Raw genomic sequence first — 19,161 nt, 5'->3', positions numbered from 1 at the left:
AAGTTACTATAGCTCTGAAGCTGACTCCAAGATATATATATGGTAAATCTTACAGCAGCCATTAAAAACTAACAAAAATACCAGGAATAAAAAAGAAATTAAAATGTGTTATTGCCGGGCGCGGTGGCTCAAGCCTGTAATCCCAGCACTTTGGGAGGCCGAGACGGGCGGATCACGAGGTCAGGAGATCGAGACCATCCTGGCTAACACGGTGAAACCCCGTCTCTACTAAAAAAAAAATAAAAAAAAACCAGCCGGGCAAGGTGGCGGGCGCCTGTAGTCCCAGCTACTCCGGAGGCTGAGGCAGGAGAATGGCGTAAACCCGGGAGGCGGAGCTTGCAGTGAGCTGAGAGATCCGGCCACTGCACTCCAGTCCCGGTGACAGAGCGAGACTCCGCCTCAAAAAAAAAAAAAAAAATGTGTTATTACAGAAAATTAACACAGAGGAAGGCAGTAAGGGAGGAAATGTGGGAGTGGGTGAACTATAATACAGAGAACTATAATACAATACAACATGGCAAATGTAAGTCATTCCTTATTAATAGTTACTTTAAATGTAAATGGATCAAACTTGGCAATTGAAAGACACAGATTGGCAGACCGGATAAAAGAATGAGATCCAACTAAATGCTATCTATAAGAAACTCACTTTAGATCTAAGGACACACATAGTTTGAAAGTGAAAAGATGAAAAAAGAGATTTCATGCAAATAGCAATTAAAAAGATGGGCATGGCTATATTAGCATCAGACAAAATAGACTGTAAGTTAAAAAGTGTTAGAAGAGACAAATAATATGCAACAAAAGGGTCAACTTACCAAGAAGATATATCAATTACAAATACATATACATTAAACATCTGAGCTCCAAAATACATGAAGCAAACATTGACAGAATTAAAGGAAGAAATAGTCATCTATATAGTAATAGTAGGAGACTTCAATACACTGCTTTTTAATAATGTATAGAATAACAGGACAGAAATTCAATAAGGAGATAGGGGACTTGAACCAATTGGACCTAACACACACACATATGTATATATATAACATTTCCTCCCACAATAGCAGAATACACATTTTCCTCAAGTACATGTGTATTATTATCCAGGATAAACTACGTCTTAGGCCGCAGAAGAAGTTGTAATTTTAGAAGATTGAAACTAGAATTCAATAGCAAAAGTAAAACTGTAAAATCCACAAGTATGTGAAAATTAAACATACTCTTAACTAGTGGATCAAAGAAGAAATGAAAATGAAAATGAAGTAAATGAAAATACAACATACCAATTTTATGGAATGCAGCAAAAGCAGTGTTAAGATAATTTTGTAGATGTTGGTGTTTACATTAAAAAAGATTTCAAGTCAACAACCTAACTATGCCCTTAGAAACTAGAAGAGAAGCAGCAACTAAATCTGAAGCTAGTAGAAGGAAATGAAAAGATTAAAGAATAACATATTAGATAATAAAAATAATAGAGAAAATTAGTAAAACTAAGGGTTGATTCTTTGAAAAGCTCAACAAAATTGTCAAACCATTAGCTAGATTGATTAAGAAAGACCGAAATAACTAGGATCAGGAATAAAACAAAGAACATTCTTACCAATTATATAGTAATAAAAAGCATTATGCAAGAGTACTTTTAACAATTGTATGCCAATAAATTGGATAACCTAGACAAAATGGAAAAATTCCTAGAAACACACACGTGACTAGGACAATCATGAAGAAACAGAAAATCTGAATATACCTATGGCCAGTAAGGAGACTGAATAGTAATTCAACACCTCCTAATGAAGAAAGGCCAAGGACTAGATGGCTTCACTGGTGAAGTCTACCAAATGATTTTAGATCTTTATTCTTTTCTAGCAGTATAGGCATGTAAAGCTAGAAATTTCTCACTAAAAACATGTTTAGCTGTTCCAAAAATTTTGGTTGTTTTTGTTTTTATTAAAAATACATTCTAGGCCGGGCGTGGTGGCTCACGCCTGTAATCCCAGCACTTTGGGAGGCTGAGACGGGCGGATCATGAGGTCAGGAGATCGAGACCATCCTGGCTGACACGGTGAAACCCCGTCTCTACTAAAAAAATACAAAAAAAATAGCCGGGCGAGGTGGCGGGCGCCTGTAGTCCCAGCTACTCGGGAGGCGGAGCTTGCAGTGAGCTGAGATCCGGCCACTGCACTCCAGCCTGGGCGACAGAGCGAGACTCCGTCTCAAAAAAAAAAAAAAAAAATACATTCTAGGCCAGGTGCGGTGGCTTGTGCCTATATTCCCAGCATTTTGGGAGGCTGAGATAGGATTGCTTGAGGCCAGAAGTTTGAGACCAGCCTGGTCAACATAGCGAGATTCCATATCTATTTTAAGAAGTAAAATCAAAAAATTCTAATTTCTCTTATAATTTTTTCTTTGATCCATGGGATATTTAGCAATGTGTTGAATAATTTTAAAATATTTTTGAATTTTCCAAATTTCCTCAATTTTTTATTTCTAACTTAATTTCATTGTGGTCAGAGGATACACTTGTAGCATGACTTTTTAAAACTATTATGATTTGCCATATGGTCTAGTATATTATTTAGTTTAGAAAATGTTTCAATGTTGAGTATGTATTTTATTATCAATTGAGGGTTCAATAAATATCAGTTAAGTCAAACTAGTTTGTAATGTTGTTTAAGCCTTCTATGTCCTTGCAGATTTTCTGTCTAGTTGTTATATTTATTGAGAATGGAGTGTTGAAATATCCAACTTCTATTGTTGAAATGTCATTTTCTCCCTTCAGTATTGCCAGTTTTTGTTTCATGTATGCAGTCTCCTGTTTTTAGGAGCGTATGTGTTCATTGTAGTTATATTTTTCTGATTAACTCACCCTTTTTTTTTTTTTGGAGACGGAGTTTCGCTCTTTTGCCTAGGCTGGAGTGCCATGGTGCAATCTCGGCTAATTGCAACCTCCACCTCCCAGGTTCAAGTGATTCTCCTGCCTCAGCCTCCAGAGTAGCTGCGATTACAGGCATGTGCCACCACGCCTGGCTAATTTGGTATTTTTAGTAGAGACAAGAGTTCTCCATGTTGGTCAGGCTGGTCTCGAACTCCCGATCTCAGGTGATCCGCCCACCTTGGCCTCCCAAAGTGCTAGGATTACAGGTGTGAGTCAGCGCGCCTGTCCTAACTCACTCTTTTAACATTAAATAAATGTCTCTCTTTTTCTCTAGTAACACTTAAAAAGTCTATTTTGTCTGATGGTGGTATTAACCATTCTTGTTCTCTTCTGATCACCATTGGTATGGTATCTATTTGTATCTTTTGCCATCCTTTTGTTTTCCATCTGTTTGTTTTCAGTTAAAAAAAAACCCTAATATACATCTTAGCTTTAAAAAATCTAATTGACATTGTTACTAATATAATATTAACAGTGGCCAGGCATGGTGGCTCACACCTGTAATCCCAGTACTCTGGGAGGCCGAGGTGGGAGGATTGCCTGAGGCTAGGAGTTCAAGACCAGCCTGGGCAATATAGTGAGGCCCTGTCTCCACAAAAAATTAGAAATAAAATTTTAATCAAAATAGATTAAATAATACTAATAGTATATAGAAAGTTTGCTGCAATATAGATCCCTTCCTCCCCTTCCTTTGTGCTATTATAGTAATACAAATGTGACACAAATGACAACTTTATACATTATGAACAAAACAATTGTAAAATTATGGTTTTATGCAGTTATCTTTAATCAGTTAAAAGGGTAAAAGTGTATATTATCTTTTATTTACCTATGTAATGACTTTAATCACTGCTCATTATTTCTTTGTGTGGATTCAAGTTACCATCTGGTATCACCTTTCATCCCAAAGAACTTTAATATTTCTTATTAGGAAAGTCTACTGTCTACTGGCAACAAATACTTTAAGTTTTGTCTGCACTTCTCTTGGAGTGTGTTCACATTTTGTATTGTAAGTATATGAATGGGTGTGTGTGTGAGTGATCAACTTTGCAAAGAGTTTGGTCATTATTTTTCAAGCATTATTCCTTTTTCTTTTCTTCTGTCCCTCCTGCCATATGTATGATGGTGTTTTTCTTGGGGTACTACATATCTCTGAGGCTTTCTTCTTCTTCTTTTTTTCTTTTTTTGTGAGACGGAGTCTCTCTCTGTCACCCAGGCTGGAGTGCAGTGGTGCAATCTCGGCTCATTGCAACCTCCACCTCCCAGGTTCAAGCAATTCTCCTGCCTCAGCCTCCTGAGTAGCTGGGACTACAGGTACCCACCACCACACCCAGCTAATTTTTGTATTTTTAGTAGAGACACAGTTTCACCATATTGGCCAGGCTGGTCTCGAACTCCTGACTTCGTAATCTGCCCGCCTCTGCTTCCCAAAGTGCTGGGATTACAGGTGTGAGCCACCATGCCTGGCCTTCTTCATTTCTATTTCTTCTTTTTTTCTTTCTGTTCTTCAGACTGCATAATTTTATTGGCCTATTTTCAAGTTTATGAATTCTTTTTTCAGGCTAAATCTGCTATTGAGTTCTAGTGAATTTTTTATTTTAGTTATTGTACTTTTCAACTATAGAATTTCTACTTAGTGCTTTCATTGCAGTAATAATTTCCATCTCTCTATTGATAGTCTCTGATTGGCAGGACATTATTGTCATACTCTTCTTTAAATTCTTTACATATGGCTTGTTTTAGTTCTTTGAACATAATTAAAATAGTTGCTTTCAGATCTTTGCTAAATCCAACATTTGTGCTATCTCAGAGACAGTTGTCTACTAGCTGCTTCATTCCCATCCCCTCTGAGTGAGCAACTTGGATTCTTTAGCTCCTGTGAAAGTTTGTTCATACATAGATAGATGTTTAAATTGATGTTTCTGTGAGAGCTAAGTGCTGGAAAGTCCCATTCTGCTATCTTGCTGACATCACTCCCTGTTAAGACTTTCTATTTTTTCTTGAGTCAGTGATAGTTTGTGTGTTTCTAGGAATTTTTCCTTTCCATTTAGGTTATTTTGTTGACATATAATTGTTTATCATTTTTTTCTATGATCATTTTCATTTTTGTAAGGTTAGTAATGTCTCCACTTTCAGCTCTGACTTTAGTAATTTTGGTGTTTTCTCTTTTTTCTTGTTCCGTCCTGCCATAGTTTTGGCACTTTTTTGATCTTTTCAAAGAACCAACTTTTAATTTTGTAAATTTTCTCTATTATTTTTCTATTTTATATTTAATCTAGCCCCCCTGTTATCTTTATTATTTCCTTTCTTCTCCTGACTTTGTTTTTTTTTTTTTTCTATTTTTCATATTCTAATTCCTAAATGTATAGAGTTAGGTCATTGATTTGACATCTTTCCTCTTTTATATAGGCATGTAGAGTTATAAATTTTTCCCTGTGTAGTAAGCATCTCATAAACTTTAGTAACGTGTTTTTATTTGTATTTATCTAAAATGTTTTCTAAATTCTCTTTTTATTTGTTCTTTGACCTTTTGGTTGTTTAAGATTCTGGTGATTTGGCACAAAACAGTGATATCATCTATCCTCACTACTATTCAGTATAGAAATTCAACAGAGTTTCAGTTGTCAGAACTTGCCAACATGAAGACAGTGGGATTTAGTTCTACAAATTAAGGAAGAAGCTGAATGAAGTCATGAAATAACATATTATTTACAGGATTTAATTTTGAAATTCTTCAATTTTGCATAGGAATTTCTTCAGCTATGGCAGTAGTCTTTTGATGGTGCTCCCATTTTTAACTGGATACATTTACAATTTGTGCTAGAATGGAATTCTATTGAGAAGGTTTATGTTTCTGTAACACCTAAATTTGGCTTAACATTCAAAGGTATCATAAATTGAGCCAATTTGTTTGGCTTTAGGAATAATTTTTAAATAAATGTACCCTTCCTAGACTAAGTGGCAAAAAAAAAAAAAAAAATAGAGATGTACTGTGAAGGCAAAATACATCAACTGCTAAAATATTTGCAATCTAGTATTCCATATTCACAATACTCATGAGGATATCTTCCATTTCATTGGATATATTCTAAGACTTCTGATTACCTTAGTATATGCAGAGTATATATCTCAATTTAAAAGATATGGTGTTCAAAGAAGTGCCTTTTGAAGGTAGCTATAATTTCAAGTTTATTAACCATAAAGTCCAACATTGAAGAGTGCATACAATTTTATCAAAGTTTAAAAATAATAGACTGCATTGAAAAAATGTCCTTAAAAATATGGTGATACTGGCTAAGAAACTGATTAAAGCATTGGAATATATACCAAAAATAATTATTCTGCTTTTTAATGTATAGTCAATATAGATAGCTTAAAATTTTTTCCTTACTACAAAAACATTATTTTGTTTTAATGTAAATGTGTTATTTTTTACCCTTTAGGATATAACAAAAAATTATGATTCATAAAGGAAATTTTCAAACATTATATAATTTCAATTATCATAATATTCATACATTTTCAAATTGTTACTACTTTGGACAATATATAGTGAGCTGTTATTGATTTCTAATTTAATTCCATTTGTGTCAAAAACATGCTTTGTATGACTTGAGTCCATTTACCCATTTATCGAGACTTGTTTTATGGCCCAGAATATGGTATATGCTGGTAAGTGTCCCCTGTCCACCTAAGATGAATTTTACTGTCTTTGAGAAGAGTGTTCCAGAAGTGTAAATGAGATCAAGCAGGTTGATATGTTGTTTAGATAATCTATACCCTGTTGCTTTCCTGTGTTAGTTCTATCAATTACCAAGAGAGATATGTTGAAATATCTGATTGTAATTGTGGATTTGTCTGTCACTTTATTACTCTAACAGGTTTTAACTCACATACTTAGAAGATGTATTATTAAGGGCATAATTTAGGTTTGTTCTTTCCACTGGAGAACTGTATCCTTCATCATTATTATGACATAACTTTCTTTATCCCTGATACAGTCTTTTTGTTGAAGTCATTTTGTTTTTAATATAGCCACTCCAGCTTTATTTTGACTAGTGTTAGGATGGTATATATTTTTCCATCATTTTACTCTTAACCTATTAGTGCTTTTATATTTAAAGTATTACCTGTAGGTAGCACGTATTTGGGTCTGACTTTTAAAAAAAATCCAACCCGACAACCTTCTTCAGGTGTTAAACCAGTTACATTTAATGTGATTATTGATAGAGTTAAGTTTGTTATCTTGCTATTTGTTTTCTGTCACAGTCGGGAATGAAAAGACATTTTGCTCTTTATTATTCCATGTTTCCTCCTTAGGTAGCATAGGAAACTACAAAAATCATTTTGAAAGTTCAATTTTGCTAGATTGCAACAGTGAAATCGAGCTCTTCCTACAAAAAACAAGCCCCCTTTCGCATTTGTTTAGACTATTTTAAGAAAATGTGTTAATTATTCATCCTTCAAGATAAGGCAAGTAATTCTCTGTGTACTTTTATCCATTTCCATGCCGTCCTGAATCACGTTTTTCTCTCCAGATAACAGGAAGATTGTCTTTAAGAATCAAGTATATTTGATTCTGAAATCTCTCATGCAAACCACACTTCCTCTTCTAGTAAAACCAACCATTTCTTTTCTTTCCTTTTTTTTTTCTTTGAGACGGAGTCTCGCTATGTGGCCAGGCTGGAGTGCAGTGGCGTGATCTCAGCTCACTGCAACCTCTGCCTCCCGGGTTCAAGCAATTCTCCTGCCTCAGCCCCCCGAGTAGCTGGGATTACAGGCACACGCCACCACGCCCGGCTCATTTTTGTATTTTTAGTAGAGACGAGGTTTCACCACGTTGGCCAGGATGGTCTCGAACTCCTGACCTCGTGATCTGCCCTCCTCGGCCTCCCAAAGTGCTGGGGATTACAGGTGTGAGCCACCGCGCCCGGCCTCTCCAACCATTTCTTTAGTTCAAATTTTTCAAATTTATCCTAAGTCCCTTCAAACAGCACAAAGTGGAAGCCTATGCTGGGATCTGAGACGAAAGAGGTCAAAGCAGCTACATTTTGACGTAATTTTACTTTAAATTCTTCTTTAAAAGTTCTGCTTATTTGCATTCTTCTGCATGGAGAGAAAAGGTAATTTACACTGACTCACCGAGAAGAGCAACGCTTCTCTCAGATGAGGATCCTCGCCCGGGGCCGCAACCTCTGCACCCCACGGTCTGGAACTCCCACAAATCCATTAGGCTCGGCTCCCTTAGGAGCCTCCAGTGTATGCTGGGATCAACCTGAACAGACTAGAGCCCAAGGCTTCTGAGGCGCTTTCTGCTCAGGACTGCATTTCCCAGAGGCCACCGCACCGGAATTAACGGTTCCACTTCCGGCCTCCAGGGGTTGACGACGTAGCTGGGTAAGGTCTTCACGTCCTAAGGAGAAATTGGTGGCTGCGGGAGGTCTTCGTGGACTGGGACTCGAACCTGACCGACCCGGCAGTGCGGGTGGGCGAGAGCGAGGCGCTCAGAGGAACCCGGGGCGCAGACGGAATCTGCCAGATCCCTAGGCGTGCGTGTGCGCGGGCATCAGACGAGGGGGATTGTGTGATCTTGGGTGACGGAAGGGACTCTGTGAGTGTGTGCGTGAGGCCCTGTGCACAGGACCGGGAGGGCTTGTGGACGCAGTGCGTTTTGCTGGGGCTGTGTGAGTGTCACTGTGCCAGTGGTACTAGGCTCCTGCTGCTTCCTCCGTCTTTCCCCTTCAAAGCTGCGGAGGCTGCAGCAGAAGAATTGCCCCAGTAGGGAGGTCAGATATTGAGCCGAGAATGAAGTTTTGCATAAGAAGGCGCAGATCTGGACTCGGGGTGGGAATTTGAGAGCTGGAAGTGTCTCTTGAGAGCCCCCCAGGAGGGCAGCTACATGTTCAGAACCCAGCATCCCTTCAGAGATCTGTCCCCAGGAACCAGCTTCGAATTCGGACCGATTCCTCCTCCTTTTATTTCCTTCTCATTTCGTACGAAGTGAGGGCAGTTGTGGCCATGGAGGGTGCTTTCAAACTTAGTCTGCGCTCCAAGAAAAGCCTAGAGTCTCACGCTTGCCGTATCCTTTCCCAGTGGTACCAGTATCCAAAAGAAGGACCGGGAGGAGGATGAGAGCGTTACTGCTGCACACTTAAGTCAAGGGTGAGTTTGCGCTTTGTATTTGTTTAAGACATGCGTTTTTGATTTCAGAATATATAAGTTCCTGCCGGGCGCCGTGTCTCACGCCTGTAATCCCAGCACTTTGAGAGGCCGAGGCGGGCAGATCGCGAGGTCAGGAGATCGAGACCATCCTGGCTAACACGGTGAAACCCTGTCTCTACTAAAAATACAACACCAAAAAAAATTAGCCTGGCGTGGTGGTGGGTGCCTGTAGTCTCAGCTGCTCGGGAGGTTGAAGCAGAAGAATGGCGTGAATCCGGCAAGCAGAGCTTGCAGTAAGCCGAGATCGCGCTACTGCACTCCAACCTGGGCGACCACAGAGTGAGACTCCGTCAAAAAAAAAAAAGTTCCAGTAAATTTTTAGTGAATTTCAGGAGAATATGCAAATTGATTCTTGCCCCCTCCCATTGCGTCGCCCCCCCCCCGCTCCGCCCTCTCCCCACTTTTACAGTTTATATTCACAGAACCATTTGGCAAATCATTCACACCTTCCTGTGTGCTCTCTTCTAAGCTGGTATAAAAATAGTCCTCCAGAGGTTTATATTAAAGCTTTATTTTAGACTCTGCTTTGGTAAGAAGATTAGTTTGTGGAATCGCACACCGGGTATCTGATTGTCTTTACAGGCCTCCTTTTCAAAGCAGGGAGGAATGGAGATGGGTGATTTCCTCTGTGAGGCTTTCAGGAGTCGGAGAGTGATTGCACAGAAATTGGTATCAAGAATCAGGATTTGTTTGGGAGAGTCCATGAGATTATAATTGTAATTATTGCCAGATCTCTCTGAGGTTTGGCAGTTCCACTTGCGTTTCGGGCTATTTGCGTGTGTGGACTGTGAGAGGCAGTACACTATTGTGGTTAAGAATAGGGGAGTGGATCCAGAGTATCTGGGTTGGAATGTTTGTTCTGTCCGTTTCTGGTCTTCTCAGACTTGTAATGAACATTAGAATGAATGAATACTGTAAAGCCTCTTAGAGCAGTGCTAGGCATATAATAATAAATGTTTAATGTTTTAACTTTTGTTTTTGTGTGGCCATTTTAGGTCATTTCCCTTGACTGTCTGTAGGACAGGAGCATTGGGAATGTGTGAGTCATTGTGGTTGCTGCTTGCATAGTAAGAAAATGAGTTGCTCAGATGATCTAGGACAGAAATTCTTTTTAAATTGACAGATAAAATTGTATGTATTTATCGTGTGCAACATGATGTTTTATAGTATATGTACATTGTGGAATGATTGAATCTAGCTAATTAGCAATGCATTAGCTCACATAGTTATCATTTTTGTGGTGAGAACACTTAATAGCCACTCTCTTAGAATTTTTCAAGACTACAGAATAGTTATTAATTGTAGATATGCTGTCGTGTAATAGATTTCTTGAACTTATTTCTCTTATCTTCCTGAAATTGTATATCCTTTGACCAACATTTCCCCAACCAACACCACCTTCCCTCCCTCACCCACATTACCCCCAACCTGTAAACAGCATTCTCTTCTCTAATTCTATGATATCAACTCTTTTCTTCTTTTTGAGAGAGTGTCTCACTCTGTTGCCCAGGCTGGAGTGCAGTGGCACAATCTCGGTTCACTGCAACCTCTGCCTCCTGGGTTCAAGTGATTCTCCTGCCCCAGACTTCCGAGTAGCTGGGACTACAGGTGTGCGCCACCACACCCAGCTTATTTTTATATTTTTAGTAGAGACAGGGTTTCGCCATGTTGGCCAGGGTGGTCTCGAACTCCGGACCTTAGTGATCCGCCTGTCTCAGCCTTTGCCTCCTCTTTTGAAAGTGCTGGGATTACAGGTGTTAGCCACCGCATCTGGCCTATATAAACATTTTTTTAGATTCCACTGATGAGTGAAATCATGTGTCTTTCTGTGCCTGGCTTACTTCACTTAATATGATGTTCGCCAGGTTCATCCATGTTGTTGGGAATGACAGCATTTCCCTATTTTTATAGCTAGTTTTCCATTGTATATATATACCACATTTTCTTTATCCATTCATTGATAGACACTTAGATTGATTCCATATCTTGGCTGTCGTGAATAGTGCTGCAATAAAAATGGGTGTGCAGATGTCTCTTTGACATACAGATTTCATTTCCTTTGGATGTATACCCAGTAGTGGATTGCTGGATCATATGGTAGTTCTAGTTCTAATTTTTTGAAGAACTTCCATACTGTTTTCCATAATGTCTTTGTCACTTTACATTCTCACCAACAGTGTGCAATGGTTCACATTTCTCTACATTCTCACCAACATTTGTTAACTTACGTCTTTTCAATAGCCACCCCCATACATATGAAGTGATATCTTATTGTAGGTTTAAATTTCATTTCCCTGATGATTAGTGATGTTGAGTATTTTTTCATATACTGTGGCCATTTATATGTCGTCTTTTGAGATGTGTTTATCAGGTCCTTTGCCCATTTTTTAATCGGGTTGTTTTCTTGCTGTTGAGTTCCTCACACATTTTGGATATTAACCCCTTATCAGATATATTATTGCAAATATTTTCTCTCATTCTGTAGGTAGTCTCTTCACTTTGCTGTGCAGAAGCTTTTTTAGCTTGATGTAATTTCATTTGTCTATGTTTGCTTTTGTTGCCTGTGCTTTTGAAGTCATTTCCAAAAAAAAAATTATTGCTCAGGCCAATGTCATGGAGCTTTCCCCGTACGTTTTTTTCTATTTGTTTCATAGTTTGGGATCTTACATTTAAATCTTTAATCCATTTAGAGTTGATTTTTGTATAATGGTTTGAGAAAAGGGTCTAATTTCATTCTTCTGTGTATGACTACCTAGTTTTTACAACAGTATATATTGAAGAGACTGTCTTTTCCTTATTGTATGTTCTCGGTACCTGTCTCAAAAATCAGTTGGTTGTAAACACATGAATTTATTCTGGGGCATTCTATTCTGTTCCGTTTGCCTAGGTGTCTATTTTTATGTCAGTACCAGGCTGTTTTGGTTACTGTAGCTTTGTAGTATATATTGAAGTCAGGTAGTTTGATGCCTCCACTTTGTTCTTTTTGCTCCAGACTGCTTTGACTATTTGGGGTCTTTTGTGGTCCTATACAAATTTTAGGATTTTTTTTTTCTATTTCTGTAAAGAATGTAGGACTGAAATTCTTAACCTGAGTTCCTGTAACTCCACTTACGGTCTTGGGGACCACAAAGCTCTTGAAATAATATATTGAAGTACTATGGAAATGTATCAATGTGGGTTTTAGAGGGAGAAATAGTATATCATATCAAGACTATCAAAACTGTATGTGACCCATGAGGCTTGGATCCACTGATCTAGATAAAACATTGATTCTCAGCAGGGATGATGTTTAAGAACTTTTGGTTGTCACACTGTGGGGGAGGTGCTGCTTAGATCTAGTGGACAGAGGTCAGGGATGCTGCTGAACATTGTACCGTGCACAGGATAACTCTCCCCACAGCCCCAACAAAGGATTATACACCACAATATGTCAGTAGTGCCTAGGGTGAAAAACCTTAGTCTAGAATCAAAAGACTGTGATACCTGGAATGACACTGTAAATGACCTCATATAAACTAAGTGTCCTGTAATATGGAAATCACTAAGCAAATTATACTAGACTCAAGTGATAGAGTATTATGCAGCTAATAAAATGATGTCTATAAAGAATTATGGAAAGAAATATTTGATATACCATTAAGCAGTATTCATGCTATGAACAATAATGCTCATGAAAATGTTACATGTATATGAATCCCATATACTAAGATAGGGTTTTTGTAAGGCATTCTGTAGGAATTATATCCAAAATGGTATTTTAATGAGTTATTTGGTGAAGAAGGGAACCCAAACATGATGATGTATATTCCACAGATTTTCTCATGTAGTTTCCAGATGCCACGTATCTGCATTGTGTTCATTCAGAGAAGAGTCTTGATAAGGAAAATGTCTAATTATATTGGTGAGATACAGCTAAAGGATATCAGAACTAGCTGATATTATTTGTTGTAGTCACATTAATCTTTTCTGTTGATCCTCATGACAGGCTCAGTTTTTTGTTTTTTATGATTAAAAGTACTCACTCTCTGATAACTCCGTTTTATTTTTATTTTTGAATTCGGATGTAGAAATATGACCATCATTAATGCATACAAGATATTGATTGGGGACTTGTAGACAATTTTTTTTTTTAGAAATTGTACTAACATACATAGAAAAACATAGACATCTTAGTGTTGGTCAAGAATTGGGAAATAATGGATGCAAACTTACTACATAAAAACAAGAGCTCAGTAGAGTTTCCTTTTTTTGTCCCCAAGTTGAAAGGAAGATGTCTAAATAAAAGGTGTCTTTCATCTAATTTGGAGAACAGCTTCCTCACAGGAAAAAAAAATGTGTATGTATATTTAAATATGTACATATACAGATAACATACACATGTGCATGTGTGTGTATATATATATATGTGTGTGTGAGAGAATATAATTATATATTCCAACTTAATGCCTGGGCATAGTCACAATTATGAAGTACTCTTAAGCAAAAGGAAGAAAATTGGGGCTACAACACAGAGATAAGTACTGTTAGCATGCATACGCCTAAATTTTTTTCTATTGATGTCTATTAGTCTCTTGCTTAATATTTATACATATATTTTACAAATGTAATCATATTGTCTATCCTGCTTTGTAACCTGATTTTTCTGTTAATTGTATGTCTGGAACATTTAATGATTACTTCGTATTCTATTACATGGCTATTCTGAACTGCACTTAACCAGCTGGCTTTTGGTGAGCTCAGAATGCTGAACTCTGCCCATGCAATTCTGTCTATATCCTTTCCAGTTCTCATGCCTTGCCCCACTGCACCCAATCCTGAGTTCACAGAGAGGTTCTGGATTGGAGATGTGATCCCTTCTCAGCTCTGAAAGGTGGGGCTAGGGGAGGAGAACTGCTTACAGCAGGATCAGAGGCCCAGTCCTAAGCCAAGATAGGTATCCCCAGACTGGAGGACTGGCTGGAAGCCCTCCTGCTGGAGTGTCTTTTGAGCAACTTCAAGGTCGAAATGCCTGTGCTGGGCAATCATGCTTCTGCTGCAGGTTCCCTGGGATGTAGGCGAGAGCTTGGTTTCATCCACACTCCACCTGTTCACTGCCAGTTTATTTGTGAGAGAGTGTGTGTAGGGGAAAAGGGAGTGATGGGGGAGGGGTGGAAGTGTGCATGTTAGCAGGAGTAGTTGAGAAATAGGAATGGAGGATAAAATAGTTATTTGCTCTAGTGCTTTGGGACACAGCTTGACTTATGGCCTTTTGTTTCTTGTTGTTTTCCAGGGAAGAAGCCCGAGGAAGATTGACCAATTTTGTAATTCTAGAAACATGGTCCATGTAAGTTGGTAGTTCTCTCTTCTTCTTGAAATATGGTGACTTTCAGGTTAGGTGACTTATTATTTCACCTGAAGCTTCTTACCTAAGGATCAACACCTTTTTTTTTTTTTTTTTTTTTTTTTGAGATGGAGTCTTGCTCTTTCACCCAGGCTGGAGTGCAGTGGCGTGATCTCAGCTCACTGCAACTTCCGCCTCCTGGGTTCAAGCGATTCTCTTGCCTCAGCCTCCTGAGTAGCTGGGATTACAGGCGCCCACCACCATGCCCAGCTAATTTTTTGTATTTTTAGTAGAGACGGGGTTTCACCATGTTGGCCAGGATGGTCTTGATCTCCTGACCTCGTGATCCCCCTACCTCGGCCTCCCAAAGTGCTGGGATTACTGGTGTGAGCCACTGCGCCCGGCCAGGATCCACGATCTTACACCCCAGTTTGTCCCATTACAGTGAAGGTTGGTGACCAAAAAATAAAGGTCAGCGCTCTTCCTATTCATACCTCTGTTTTCCCACTGGCTTTGATGTTTTCTTTGAGCTGGTTATTCAGTCTGTGCTCTGAGCTCAGTCCTTGGTCAGAAAGAATGTTGGAACAGTGGAGGAGTCGGTCCCCACAGGGACACACGGTCTTGTGGGTTTGATAAGTTACAGATGATTGTTGCATTTGACCACACTTTGGAACACCTTGAAACTTCTCCACAGACTGGAGCTTTCCAAGTAGCAAAGGTAGAATTCCATAGTGAGTGGCCTCAGTCTGCAAGTGTGACAAGGTGTTCTGCTTTATGAGGCTCTTAGGAAAGTGATCAGTGAGAACAGTGGGCAGTAATGGAGATTATTCAGAGCATGAGTGGTAGGTGATTACAGATTCTCTGAATTGGGGAAAAGCTTAGAGACTCTGACCATCTTAAATGTATAAATAGAAAAAAATGACTAAATCTAATATGTCAGTTATTTTGAATTTTATGCAGCTTATAAAAATCATTTGTCATTGACAAGAAAAAATCCTTTTGCTATCATCTGATATCACAATGAGCTTGAGGATTAAGGGCGTTCCTCAACTGTATGCTACTACCTTTTTTTTTTTTTTTTTTGAGACAGGGTCTCACTCTGTAGTCCAGGCTGGAATGCAGTAGTGCCATCACACTTTACTGCAGCATTGAATTCCCAGGCTCGAGCGATACTCCCACCTCAGCTTCCCAAGTAGCTGGGACTACAGGCACATGCCACTACAACAGTTCTTTCTTTCTTTCTTTCTTTTTTGCAGGGAGTGCATCTTGTTATGTTGCCCAGGCTGTTTGCAAACTCCTGGGCTCAAGTGGTCCTTCCATCTTGGTCTCCCAAAGTGCTGGTATAGCAGGCCTGAGCCACCATGCCAGGCCAGAAGCGGGATTCTTGAAGAATGTGTAGGCATTCTGCAATTTTCCATATTGCTCCTTTATTGCAGTTTAATCTTTCACTTCCTCTCCTTTCGTCTTGAAACAATTTTCTTCAATTTCACCTTAATACACGTGTTTGTGGTTTCAGGGATCAGTGACATTCAGGGATGTGGCCATTGACTTCTCTCAGGAGGAGTGGGAGTGCCTGCAGCCTGAACAGAGGACCTTGTACAGGGATGTGATGTTGGAGAACTACAGCCACCTGATCTCACTGGGTAAGGTCATCTGCCCCAGTTAATTTAGCATCTGTTCTCTGGAATATCAGCTTTCTTCACCATGAATTTTAGGGCTGTGTTTTAAGAGGTAGTTGGATTCCTTCTTCTTATTCCCAAAGGAATGGATTGAGATTTGTTGGATTGAAAATAGGCACTTCCCTGGAGCCCCTGCATCTTGCCTACTCCACAGTGGCCTCCTCCATTATGCTGGTCGTCTCTGTAATCCCCTCTCTCGCTTCATGACCATGGGGCTGAGTTGGAAATCTTGCATATTCGTTGAATGATATTGTTCAAGAACCGGGTTTCATATTATGTTTGACCTCAGAATTACTGTAGATTTTCTTGTTTGTTTTTGTTTTTCTGGCCCACCTATAAGGAGAAGAGTGTGTTGAGTTTTTCTATCAAAAGAGACTCTGTGATTGCTTGAGCCTGGGAGGTCAAGGCAGCAGAGAGCCATGGTCATGCCACTGTACTTTAGCCTGGGCAACAGAGCAAGACACTGTCTCAAAAAACAAAACAAAACAAAAGCCTCAACGATTTACATATTAGGTTGACAGAATTCATTTAGCACTAAAGTCAATGTATTCCATTTCCGTCAACAAACATTCTGTTACTTGTTTTGTAGTTGAAAGTTTCAGGCCATGAAGTGTATGCTTTTCTGTGTGGTGAAAATTCTTAAAATGAGCTGGAAGTGTCTAAGGATGCAAAATAAATAATGACAGTAAACATAATAATTGTTAACTTTGTGCTACTACATATCAGTGAATGTTAGAAGTATTTTACATATATTACCTTATTTAATATTAGTATCAATCCTATAAAACAGGTATTATTATCATTCCTGTTTTAGAGTTGGGAAAACTGAAGGACAGAGAGTTCAAGTGACTTGCTTAATGTCAAAGTACTAGTGGATGGCAGAGACAGGATTTCAACCAGGTAATCTGGCTTGAAGGTTCCTGCTGTCAACCACTAAATTATACGTCCTCTTGAAGGATAAGTTTCTATTAGTTTAAATGAAAGTCCTTTTTTTTTTTTTTGAGACGGAGTCTCACTCTGTTGCCCAGGCTGGAGTGCAGTGGCGCAATCTTGGCTCCCTGCAAGCTCCGCCTCCCGGGTTCATGCCATTCTTCTGCCTCAGCCTCCCGAGTAGCTGGGACCACAGGCACCCGCCACCATGCCCGGCTAATTTTTTATATTTTTAGTAGAGACAGGGTTTCATTTGGTGTTAGCCAGGATGGTCTCGATCTCCTGACCTTGTGATCCACCCGCCCTGGCCTCCCAAAGTGCTGGGATTACAGGTATGAGCCACTGCGCCCGGCCCTTTTTTTTTTTTAAACATAGTTGATCCCTTACTCAATCCTCTCTTATCTGGAGTCTGTTCTCAATATTGTTTAGGCTTGTAATTTATTATAAGTTTAATTAGGTCTCAGTTTTAAAAAAATTTTTATATTAAAAAAAATTCTACATGTGTTATTTCTTTTAAGCAGGAAGTTCCATTTCTAAGCCAGATGTGATTACGTTACTAGAGCAAGAGAAAGAGCCCTGGATTGTTGTAAGGAAAGAAACAAGCAGATGGTATCCAGGTAAGTGAGAGCAAAGCAGGCAGGGGGAAGCCATCATTGTCCTGGACAGCCATGTGCTCAGAGAGGAGTCACACCCCTGAGATGTGGTTTGGAAAACTTTCTTCAATGACCCAAGGTCCCCCCGTTGGATAAAAATGCCCAAGACCTGGCAAGGAAATAAGATCACTATAGGAGCTATCCCCAAGGAACTTCATCATTTACTAATCACCTAATTTCTGGTGTTTTCTTCCTCTTTTAATGGAGTGAGTTTCCTTTTTCTTTCCCAGCGTAAACTTTAAACAGTTTTTTAAATTATTTTTTAAGAGACAGCATCTTGCTATGTTGCCCCGGCTGATCTTGAACTCTAGGCCTCAAGTAGTCTTCCTGCCTCAACCTCCCAAGTAGGCTGATATTACAGGCATGAGCCAATACTTCTGGCCCCCAGTGTACACTCTCCTGGTCCCCAGTGTAAACTTTTAACACGTATTTTGGATTCAGCTACTTTCCAACTCTGCTTTTGCATTTAGATTTCTGTATGGGTTTTCACTAAGAAATGTGTTCATATTCAGTAAATATGTATTGAGTGTACATTCCTAGAAGGCATGTGCTTGGCTCTGTCAATACTGTAACATACAGGTAATGAACAAGACAGAAAGTCACTGCCGTCATGGACTTTACCAGCAGTTTGTAAGACATGCCTCAAACAAGTAAGCAAATGAATATATAAGGAATACCAGAGAATTGTACTATTAGGACAAGGAAATAGGAGTGATGGAGTGAAATGGCAGAACTTGGGTGCTCAGGGTGCCTGTGTTGAAGTGGGCATGCTTGCATAGAGATGGGAAGTAAGGGTTCAAGTTGTGTGTCCAGGTGAGAGTATTCTAGTCAGACTGAGCAGGTTAACACGAAGGTGGAGTAAGTGATGGAACAGCAGGAAGAGAGGTCTGAGAGTTAGGCCGGAGTCGTATCATACAGGGTTTTTGACTATCATTGTGAGGAATGTGGGAAGTTCTTCAAGAGTTATTTATTCATTTTTAATTGATACCCAATATTTGTACATATTTATGGGATACACGTTATGTTTTGTTATATGTATAGAATGTGTAATGAGCAAGTGTCAGGGTATGTGAGGTATCCATCAAATCCACCAGAGGAGTGTTTATCATTTTTTTGTGATAGGAACATTTCAAGTCTTCTTCTAGCTATTTTGAAATATACAATACATTATTGTTAATTAGAGTCACTCTACTCTGCTAATGAACATTAGAAGTCATTCCTTCTATTTACCTGTATGTTTGTAATATTAACCAACTCCTCTTCATCCCCCACCCCTCAACACACACCCTTCCCAACCTCTGATTTCTATCATTCTGTTCTCTACCTCTGAGATCTCTTTTCAGCCTGCAGATATGAATGAGAACATACGATATTTGTCTTTCTTTTTTTTTTTTTTTTTTTGAGACAGGGTCTCACTCT

General features: G+C 39.1%; 1 protein-coding gene across 3 annotated transcripts in view; it reads left to right on the top strand.

Annotated features, from left to right (window-relative positions):
- The first annotated feature begins 8,301 nt into the window (after positions 1-8,301).
- ZNF780B (zinc finger protein 780B) overlaps positions 8,302-19,161 on the top strand; it is a 19,973-nt gene continuing 9,113 nt past the window's right edge. Inside the window, exons 1-5 of one of the 3 annotated variants that reach the window (XM_011952460.1) lie at positions 8,302-8,335; positions 9,032-9,100; positions 14,430-14,483; positions 15,997-16,123; positions 17,611-17,706. In XM_011952460.1, coding sequence (XP_011807850.1) covers positions 14,475-14,483; positions 15,997-16,123; positions 17,611-17,706 — 232 coding nt within the window. In that variant the 5' untranslated portion in view covers positions 8,302-8,335; positions 9,032-9,100; positions 14,430-14,474. The other 2 variants (XM_011952461.1, XM_011952462.1) reach the window with 2 other exon arrangements.

The sequence above is a fragment of the Colobus angolensis genome, unplaced genomic scaffold, assembly GCF_000951035.1.
Source record: "Colobus angolensis palliatus isolate OR3802 unplaced genomic scaffold, Cang.pa_1.0 Scaffold34, whole genome shotgun sequence".
Classification (NCBI taxonomy): domain Eukaryota; kingdom Metazoa; phylum Chordata; class Mammalia; order Primates; family Cercopithecidae; genus Colobus; species Colobus angolensis.
Note: the sequence above shows the minus strand (reverse complement) of the source record. Positions and strands in the feature narration are given on the sequence as shown.